The sequence below is a fragment of the Drosophila willistoni genome, assembly GCF_018902025.1.
Source record: "Drosophila willistoni isolate 14030-0811.24 chromosome XR unlocalized genomic scaffold, UCI_dwil_1.1 Seg144, whole genome shotgun sequence".
In the NCBI taxonomy this organism is placed as follows: Eukaryota; Metazoa; Arthropoda; class Insecta; order Diptera; family Drosophilidae; genus Drosophila; species Drosophila willistoni.
The window spans coordinates 7480011-7491059 of record NW_025814057.1 but is presented as its reverse complement, the minus strand read 5'-3'; the positions used below and the strand labels follow the sequence as shown (position 1 = coordinate 7491059).

General features: G+C 41.4%; 1 protein-coding gene across 4 annotated transcripts; it reads left to right on the top strand.

The window, feature by feature from the left end:
* The first annotated feature begins 188 nt into the window (after window positions 1-188).
* On the top strand, window positions 189-11049 carry LOC6638696 (ubiquitin carboxyl-terminal hydrolase 47). 4 transcript variants are annotated; one of them, XM_023181584.2, is made up of 10 exons: window positions 191-280; window positions 4943-5344; window positions 5475-7465; window positions 7533-7923; window positions 8015-8974; window positions 9039-10025; window positions 10085-10211; window positions 10323-10393; window positions 10461-10594; window positions 10678-11049. In XM_023181584.2, exons 2-10 carry the CDS (start codon window positions 5102-5104, stop codon window positions 10886-10888), a joined length of 5115 nt encoding a protein of 1704 aa, XP_023037352.1. In that variant the 5' UTR covers window positions 191-280; window positions 4943-5101; the 3' UTR covers window positions 10889-11049. The 4 variants fall into 4 exon arrangements, with proteins under 4 accessions (XP_023037355.1, XP_023037354.1, XP_023037353.1 ...); XM_023181585.2 differs by lacking the exons at window positions 10461-10594; window positions 10678-11049 and having other exon boundaries at window positions 190-280; window positions 10274-10341; XM_023181587.2 differs by lacking the exons at window positions 9039-10025; window positions 10085-10211; window positions 10323-10393; window positions 10461-10594; window positions 10678-11049 and having other exon boundaries at window positions 189-280; window positions 8015-8595; window positions 8661-8745.

Below are 11049 nucleotides of genomic sequence, written 5' to 3'. Positions count from 1 at the left end.
TATTTGTTACTATTTGTTCCAAACGGAACAGGATACATTTGTTTTTTCTTATCAAATTTATTGGCCACTGTCAATTTTAGTTATCTACATTTTATCGATAGCTATGTAACGACTTCTTTACATTTACATTTCGCCGCGTAAATTGCTGCTTATCTACGTGTACCAAATAATTCTGTGGTTTGTTTTTGTTGTTTTCCGTTTTGGACATGTTGTAGAAAATGTCCAATCGTGTCAAACCTAAGCTAAATAAGTTAATTTGAAGTGGAAGGCAACTAAAGCGGTAAGAAGCATTGCTTGCCGCATACAAAGCAAGACGAGAATTAAACCCGAAAGAAACAAATCTTTTATATTTGTTTTTGTGGCAAAGGCGAGACAGATTTTCTTCATATTTTGCAGTGTTCCAGAGAAAGAAAGAGGTAGAAAGAAGAGGGAGTGAGTGAAAGAGAGTGGTGAGGAGGTGAGTGTTGTGGAGTAGTTAGTGCGAAGGAGGCAAAGGAACGACCCATCGAAATTAGAAGATATAACACACACACAAATACATAGCACATATATGTATATAGATATAGATTTACCCCGATTTGCTGCAAGTTTTGATTTTATTGACATATGGCAAGTCTCGAAGGACGCCTGAATACGATTTAAATTGGAGAAATTTTTGCATGTCACGTATCACAACCAACCAACAAAAAAAAAAAAAACCTTGACCGATCCCCTTCCTTACTGTGAGAGGACCTCACCGACCCCTCCCACCATGTAATAGGTGGCCAGCAAATTGGTTGCGCAAACCCCAAAAGAAAAGTAAACCAAAAAAAAAAAAAAAAATGTAAAGAAAGAAAGAAGAGAACAACAAAATATTTAAACAACTTTTTGGAAGCTGACGCCGGCGTTGGCTTCGACGTTGTCGTTGGCATCGCCGGCTTGCAGCATTCAAATATATGTTCATGTATGTATGTACATACATACATAGATACATATTAGCTGTTCTTTTTCTTCACTTTTTTTTTTTGTTTTTGTACTGTAATAAAAATAGTCTCATTCATTCTTGCAGATACAACGATTGCAATAGAGAAAGAAGAGAGAAAGAGCGCGCGCGTCTAAAAGAGGGAGAACGAACTAGCTAGAGAGATGGAGAGAAAACTGAGGCCACTAAGGTAGAGGAGCACGCAGGGCGGCATCACAATCTCATCGGCATATAGAATAAATATACATTAATAGCACTTTCGCTGCGAAGTCATTCGCTGCTGCGCCAACTGCTGCATCCAACCCATTCCATCCCATATATCTACTATATAATCCCATTGAGTAATCGAGTAAATCCATCCGATCGGACATTGCAGTTTCCAAATTGACCTACTCTCTCACTCTCACGTAGCCGTTCTTACTAACTAACACACACAATCTCTCTCGCTCTCTCTCTTTCTCTCACTCTCACTCTGTCTCTTTCACTGCCAAGCCATTGAAACAATTTTGCGATAATTATTCTTATCAATTTGAATAGATTGTAATTGGTTAACTGACTAATGCATGAACCACCGTATCATCTACATACATGCATACATACATATATATTCACCTGTATATGTGTGCGTTCTAATTTGTGTATAAAAGATATTTGTTTTATGTAGGTTAAATAGATTTTGAAAGGAATAAACACATCATTAGGAGTCTTTGTTTACTTTTTATACTATTAAACTCTGTCCCCCCAACTCCTTGAATTTCTCATGATTCTTGTTTTTTTTGATGCTCATAACTTAGTTTTTGATATTTTCCTCTTATTTGACAGTTTTATCCATATTTCTTGTCATCATTACAACCAATTTCGTTGTAAGTGAAAAATGTTCATCTAATTCTAATGCCCACTTGGCCCGTACAGCACTCGTGTTGATCGGCTAAGATCGTCCATTTATCCGTATTGTTGGGACCACCGGCGGCCACCGATTGAACATCGTGTCGGTCGTCGCCGTCGTCGTCGTCGTTGTTGTTGGCGGCGCCAATGCTCATAGTATATTCTCGGATTTTCGACGAGCATCCAAAGGCATCGGGAATCCCGTACAACCAGTACACGCGTGAACGATGTCGTGCGTTGACGGCGGTTTTTGAGTTCTCGGATTCGCTCAGAAGAATAATTGTGGAAGAACAAGACGACGACGACGACGGTAAAGCCCCCCTCCACCCACCACACTCACCCACAGGCCGAAAATAAATGCAAAACTATTTAACAAGATCATCCAGAAAATCAACAACAAAAAACTAAACATACCGAAAGTGAAGTGAAGTTGAAATATTGTTTATACATGTGCAGTATTTCCGGTTAGATCCGTTCTATGTTAGACACATGCGAAATATTTAGTATATTTCTCTTCCTCTCCTTCTCCCTGTTTGACTTGTGGTCAAAAGATTTTAAAAAGATTTCACACACACAAAAGTACCCAAAAAATAGTTTCAAAAATAGCACACAAAAATAGTATAGAAGCGAAATAAAACACACACTTAACACACCCGAAAGAGATCGCACATAGATACACTGTGTTTCTGTCTCCGTCTCCATACGTCTCCGTCGTGGTCTATGTAAATATTTTGATCCTAACCCTCTCCCTCTCTCTCTGTCTCGCTCCCTCAGTCACTCACTCTGATTGATAGGCCTATGGTTAGGCCTTAGATCTATGCAATTGATGCGGCGGTTGATCTCTGAAAAACCTTCACATATACAAATAGGCGCAGATAGATATATATCCACACACTGCTAAGATATATACCCCTGATTTAAATATTTGTACTTTTTTTTTTTTTCTTCATTTCTCTCATTCCTTTCCGTTTTCTTCGATATGTCGCCCCGTCAACGTTGTTTTTATTTTTAGCTTCACAATTTTTTATTTTGATTTCATTTCTCTGGCTCTGGCTTTGCGTATATTAGCATTTACTTATACACACACACACACTCCTAATATATATAGATATATATATTTATACATATCGTTTTATATCGTTGTCGTCGTCTGACTGTTTGTTGGAGCAGCATCCAACATGTGTTTGAAATTGCAACAGCAAAAAAGCAAACCGAACAAATTTACAATTTGCGTGCATCATCATCATCATCATCTCGATCTCGATCTCGATCTTTGCTTCTCTTAGGATTATTTTTGACTGTGGTTTATTTATATTTACCAATGAGTTGGAAAAATGCATTCGCACTAGTGCTAATTGCCAAAGACATTTAATTTAAAGACTCGGCAAATCAATTTGAATTTGAGAGAGACATTTCAAAACGAGATATATTTCAAGTATGTACATATGTATATATTCAACAATTAGAGATATAAATATATGCATATATGTATGTATATGTTCATAGATCTGATACATAGCATATTTGTGACGAAAATTGCGTGACGTATTTGGCGTTTCATGTCATTCAAATTCTATTTCTTAAGAGCCTTCAGTTTACTGCATTTTATTTCGGATTTTTAAGATAAATAATCTAAAATATTCTTCGACTCTTATAATATAATTAATTTATAACATGTTACTAATCAAAAACTGTAGAAAGACATTTAGAAATGATTTTTGTTTGTACTTTTTTCACCTAGAGAACTTTTGATTCTTTTAGAATTATATCGATATATATAGTTCATACTCAATATAGTATGGAGCAGTCATTTTTATATTAAGAGTGCTAAAAGTCCTCTTCATTATACATTATAAGAAATTTCTGAGTTTAATGTATGCAGAAATTATTTGTTATCAATTCTCAACTTGTGAATATTTGAAATTCATTTGAGTGAATCATTTTATAGACTGAAGTGAAGATAAATAGACCAACCCACTCTTCATCCACCCAACCAATCAAGTTTGAACGGGGGGAGGACAATCATTTGGCATAATTTGCGACAGAACAAAAATATGTATTTTACAACTTCCGTTGCTGCAATATCATCACCATCTGCCCCGCCCCCTTATCTTTTGCCACCCACCATACATCTCACCCACATATGATGACCAACAAAGAATTCATTTAACTTGCAAATGACATTTTGTATTACCCAAAAACACAAAATTTATGCAGCAATTATGACGCGCGCGGGAGGTTGGTCGGTCGGCCCACGAAAAACGAAAAGGAAAATAGGCGAAAATGTGTCGACATATAAGAAAATTCTGGACGGCCAGAAAGAACAGAGGCAGACAGGCGTGTTCATTTCTCTGGCTGTTTGGTTGGTTGTTGTGTTTATAAAATTCCATCCAACGTTAGTCATATATTTGCCAATATATCGTGGCAGGCGAAAGCGTACACAAATAAGGCGCGAAAATCGCTACGAGAACTCTAAGAAGGAATGGCCAGAAAGGGACGCAAGGGAGGCGAATGAATGAAGGGGTTACTAGTAGTAGAAGAAAACGCTATTGCAGGCAGAGCAGCAGATTTGGGGTTTATTTTCGATTGAGGTCGAGAAAACAAGAGGAACATATTTCAATATATGTATGTATGTCTGTGTATGTATATGTATCTACAACAACTGCTTCAGACGCATGTACCGGGGGAACGTTCATTACGCCGTGCTTTTCTAGGCAACGATTTTCGTATTTCCTTATTTTTCGGGCGCACATTATCCACATCATCCGCATCATCATCATCGTCAGCTGGGCATGACTAGTATGAAAACGTCAGAGAGACTTAATATCTTGACATATTTTGCTCAACTTTTGTATTGTATATTTGTATATAAACAGATTTCTATATACAATCTACATAAATATATTTATTTCGTTTCTTAAAAATTTTTTTTTTAGTTCCTTCATCTTTCTTTTCTTTCATTATTATTTAAAATTTTTTTTCTTTTTCTTTCGTATATATTTTATTTAAAAAAAAAACCCCTTCAAAATTTTTATGTATCGATTTTTTATTAATATACAACATTTTGGTCTCCAATTTCTTTAATTTCATTTGCAGAAGGACGACGCTCTCGTACTTTTCGCCTGGCTTAGGTTTTTTTTCTTTCTTTGATTTTTGAGTTGGTTGATTGATTTTGGTTATCGCAAGACACCAAGGACTACGACGAAGACGGGGACAAGGTAGAGACGATCCACGTGACCATAAGACGGCGCCGTCATGACAGACACAACAACAACAACAACAGCAACGACAACGGATAACAACAACGTCAAGAGCAAGACAAGTGCCCCAGAATGCACCGTGTCGGTATATGATCAGACACCCGGGTCACAGCAAAAGAAGATCAATGTGGTCTTACGTTCACATTATACCGTACAGCATGTCATTAATTTGATTGGCACACAATTTCCGTATGGGAAATTTGAGTTAATCCTCCAGCCGCACGATAACAAAGATTTGGTGAGTGAAGGATGAAATGCCAGGGTCCTTGGAGTTGATATCATTGTTTAGGAGTCCATGCCAATAGTTGCGTTTGCTTATTTCTCCTTCAGTGTGGTAATTGTTTTGCCTTTTTCTGTCATCTTTCCAGGTGCATCTGAATAACTTGGAATCACAATTGATGTATGAGGTAGCAGGATTTGAGCATCAGCTGAAAAATAGTTTGGTTCTCTTACCCTCAGGCAGTTGGGATGGTAATGTGACGAAACGTTTTGAGTTACCCCTAAAGAAGGCCCAGGGATTGGTTAGTCTGCATAGCAAAGAGAAAACGACGACAAAATCAACATCGCCCATAAAGAGGGATACCACAACGGGATCACCAACGAAAAAGGAAAAGTCAACGGAAACATCATCAACAACGTCCTCTCCAATTAAGAAGGAAAAATCAGACACCAAAAAGGAGAAAAAGGAGATCATCACAACAACTACAACAACAACAGCAACGACTACTACGTCGGAAGCAGCAACGGAAACGATAGATATCTTAGGGGAGACAACACCGACGATATCACCAAATAAAAAGAAGTCCTCAGTCACTGGGGAGACTATCAAAAAGAAACGTGTAACAGCAACAACAACGGGTGAGAAATCGACAACAACAACGAAGAAAAAATCATCTTCCAGCAAAGCGGCCCAAACAACGGGCAGTCCCAGTAAAACCAAGTCAACGATTCAAGAGGAAGAGGTCGTGGTTGTGGTGGACGGCGACGACGACAAAAACGACGACAACAACGAGGTGGAGGCGGTAAGAGCTGCAGCTGTTGTGGCAGCAGCCACCACAATTATCGAGAATGGGACAACGAAGATCACGACGTCAACCTCAACGTCGACATCGACCACGACGACGGCGACTTCCTGCTATGACAACAATATGTCCATTGACGAGTTAACCAAAGCTGAGATATCCGATCAATTGCCGCAGCCTCAGAATCGTATCCTGATCTCACCCATTGACGATCATGCCCCATCCGAGCTATTCAACATAAGTCCCGTCTCAGATGCGGAACAATTGTCGGACGATGATTTGGCCTTGGGCGCCTCGGCCAGTCCCACAACTCTAATAAGAGATCCATTTGTCTTTGGCGGTGACGCCAACAATTCGTTGGAGAATCGCGGAGCCAATGGCGATCAAATGGTCTCATCCAAAGATGTGGGCCTCGATGGCATTGGCACAGAAGATGGACAAGAGTCGGATCTATCGAATTTCTATCGTCGTAAATATGGTGGCGATGATTTACCCTCATGGCAGAAGATTAACACAACAGCCGCTGATTTTGTGGCCTCGGCGACGACAGAGCGGGAGGGCGGTGCATCGGGAACATCAACTACAGGAACAGCCACAGGCACATCATCGTCATCAGCAGCACCAGCAGCAGGAGCAAGTGGTGGTGCATCATCTTCATCCCGTCCCAGTAGTCGTGGTTATGTCGGTCTCATCAATCAGGCCATGACATGCTATCTAAACAGTCTACTCCAGGCTCTCTTTATGACGCCCGAATTCCGTAATGCCTTATATCGATGGGAATTTGATAATGACAACGAGGCCAAGAATATCCCATACCAATTGCAGAAACTATTCCTAAATCTCCAGACATCACACAAATCATCGGTGGAGACAACGGATCTGACACGCAGTTTTGGTTGGGATTCAACCGAGGCGTGGCAACAGCACGATATCCAAGAGCTATGTCGCGTCATGTTCGATGCCTTGGAGCATAAGTTCAAGAATACCAAACAGGCGAATCTAATATCGACATTGTATGAAGGCAAAATGAACGATTATGTCAAGTGTCTGGAATGCAACACAGAGAAGACGCGCGAGGATACCTTCCTGGACATACCATTGCCAGTGCGCCCATTTGGGAGCAGCTCTGCCTATGGCAGCATTGAGGAGGCATTGCGTGCCTTTGTTCGGCCAGAGACTCTGGACGGTAATAATCAATATCTGTGCGAGAAATGCAAAAAGAAATGCGATGCCCACAAAGGATTGCATTTCAAATCATTTCCCTATATATTGACACTGCATCTGAAGCGTTTCGATTTCGATTATCAGACCATGCATCGCATCAAACTGAACGATAGGTGAGCATAAATAGATATAATCCAGATGGTGGATACCAACAAACTCTTCTTATTATATCCTTTGCAGAGTAACCTTTCCGCAAACACTTAATTTGAATACGTTCATCAATCGGAACTCGAATGGTGGTGGTGAACAGTATCAAATGAATGGTCACAATTTGGACGATTGCAGTACAGCGGACAGTGGCTCAGCCATGGAGGAGGATAATCTGAGTAGCGGCGTGGTGACCACTGCCAGTTCCAGTCAGCATGAGAACGATCTAAATGACGAGGACGAGGGCATCGATATGAGCAGCAGCACTAGCAAAAGTACCAAACAAGATGCCGGCCCATATATGTATGAACTATTCGCCATAATGATACATTCGGGCAGTGCCTCGGGTGGTCATTATTATGCCTATATCAAGGATTTTGATAATCAAGAATGGTTCTGTTTCAATGATCAAAATGTATCGCCTGTAAGTGGCCCACCTCACACCTCCTCCCACCTCCCACCTCCCACCTCCCACCCAATTCGGTTATAATTTCCCTCAACATTTTCCCCCACAGATCACGCAAGAGGATATACAACGTTCGTTTGGTGGTCCCAATGGCAGTTATTATTCCAGCGCATATACCTCATCGACAAATGCCTATATGCTGATGTATCGTCAGGTGGATGACAAGCGAAATGAACGTGTCGTTAAGAGTTTAGATTTTCCGGAGCATATTAAATCTTTGCTGCCGAAACTTCATGCCGAGGAGGAGACGCGTGTCACGCGTTTGGGTCGACATGTTACTGTCACAGATCTGGCCCTGCCCGATCTGTATAAGCCCCGCGTTTATTTCTATAATCCATCGTTGAAGAAACTAAAAGTGACTCGTGTCTATGTGTCTAGTAGTTTTGATATTAACTCTGTCCTATCGACCGCCTATGAGATGTTAAACGTTGAACAATTCGCACCGCTCAGTCAATGTCGTTTGGTGGCCTATAATTCCTCAATGGATACGATTATTCAGTCACTGGAGAGCTGTACGGATCCATCGCTGACCGAACTGAGGGCTTCACAGAATTTCAGTTTGGACTTCCTATTGGAATACCGTCTGGAGGATCAGCAGTTTGAAGTCTACGAACCTGATGGTTCTACATGGTATGTTTATAAGGTAGAACTATCGACCATGTCGATGGACGGTCCCTTCCTGGTTTATTCAGCAGCGCGGGAATCTAGCGATGTCCTACGCCACTCGATTGCCACTCGGTTACACATCAAGGATGAGGATCAATTCCTATTGGCCACCGTGAGGGGTTCCTTCCGCAAAGCCTTTGTCGCCTATGATCCCCAACCGACGCCCGAAGCTCAATTGCAATTACAGAATTTGGCCAACACGCAATTTAAAAATATTACCTACTTCTACTTGAATGTGCCTAACACTGATGCAGCCAGTTTGGAAATGTTGGGAGTGCCCAGTAAGGAGGTGGCAGCACTAGTAGCAGCAACCACAACGCCGACGACGACGACGGCGACGGAGGTGAGAGCATCGATTTCAATGATTGTGGCTGATTAATTGATCTATTTTTCCCCTCTCCTTTTAGCCTTTAAATGGCGGCGATGTGGTAGATGCTGCCCTCATGAATGGCTCTGCTGTGGGCGAGATGTTGCCGAGCAATGACTGTGATTGGCGTCGCTATAAAGGTGATCTATTGGATCCTTTGTCGGTACCGCCTGGACATGAATCCAATTCAGAGGATAGCAGCCTAAGCGATGGTGATCGCACTCTCGTTGAGACAGAGTCCCTGCAACATCGCGGCGGCGGCGATAGTCAAGTTAGCTCCACCAGTCACTCACCTCAATTGTCCAGTCCCGAGGATGAGGCCGCCTCCCATGATGCCATGATGCGTGTTCATGCCTATTGCAATGGCAATGGCAGCTACTCAGCCGCCGATGCCATGGACTCGAGCAATGGTTCTGGCGCTGGAGTCACCAATCACTTTTTCCATGCCAGTAAAATCGATTGCGTGGACATTGTGGCCGGCACCACGAGTTCAGCCAGTTCGGGCCACCTCTCGGATGATGAGGCCAATCTAAGGAAACCCACCTGCGCATACAAACTCCTGGTAGGCACCCAGATGCGTATGGGTGCCTTTAAGCGGCATATTGAGCAGCTGATTAGGGTGCCGAATGCCTATTTCAAGCTGCAGCGCAAGAACGAGAACAACATCCCAAATAATCAGAATAACTTGTTAATCAGTCTCAATGAGGGTGAAACCCTGACCGTTGAGTTGGGTAAAACCCTTCAGCCCGATGAGTACAAGGCCAAAATACATTTTCTCCGTCTCTGCGATTTGGATAACGAGACGGCGCGTCTGCCATGCGTCTGTGAATGGGTCTATAATACCAATACCACAGTGGAGCAGGCCAAACAAGAACTAGTAGCCAAATTGCAACGCATCGATAGCAAATACTCCAGTCTGACTGTGGAGAATTGTCGGATCTGGCTAAAGGGCGGCAGGAGTTTAATCAAAATTATGAGCAACGATGAGACGCTTTACTGTGACATGAGATCGACCACCTCAACTGAGGTAAGGAAGGGGAAACCCTCTTGATAAAAATGAAATCCTAATTCATCTCAATTTTACAGTTCATTATCCAAGAGTGCGAAGAGGGAATCGTAACGCAGCCAAGCGAGGATGCTTTAACCATTTTCGTAAGGCAATGGTATCCACAGAAAATGGAATTTGGCAAATTTCAGGAAGTCACCTTGGAGAGTAAGTATAGATAGATATAAGCTAAAAAGAAACCTTATAATACAGAAAACCTTATAACATAGGATTCACAAATCCGTAGCTAATTCATAATTTTTTGATTCCCCTTTGTAGAGGATAGTGAAATCAGACGCTCTTTATCACAGATTTGCGATATCACCATAGATAAACTAAGTTATATGAAGGTAAGTGTTGAAACTTTTTATTCGAAACTATATATATCTCATTCATTGTTTATCTCTTTTGGGGCAGGTGAACAGCAATTTTCCCTGCACAAACATATCGGCTGTCAGCATTAATGAGTCAAGCAGTTGGTTCTCAGTACCCGGAACTCTGGACACATATCCGCTGAATAACAGTCAGACTGGCAATATGTATTTGTACAAGTAAGAAAAAGAATTCAAGAAAGAGGATATATGGGGGACGATGTGAAGGAATTAGAAGAGTCTAACAATTGGAATTTTCACAGAGATAAAAGCATAGCCGCGCGTGAATTGACATTAGAGGAACGCAGGCAAATGAGCGCCAAGGAGAAGGCACGTCTGGATCGCTTGGGTTGCATTTCAACAACACGCTATTCCCAGCGTCGGGAACGAGCCCTAAAAATCTATTTGGATTCACCGGAGAAATCAAATAATGTTTCGGCCTCGGCTCCAATGGATGCGCATGTTGAACACTAGAAAACCAAGAAAACAAAGCTGTGGAGAGACAAAAACAAAATGAAATCCAAAACAAAAATCTAATGAAAATAATATAAAATTTATGTGTTTTCAAAATCCAAAACGAAACAAAACTAAAGCAAATTTATTAAAAAATTGAAAACCACAAAATCCTAGAAAAA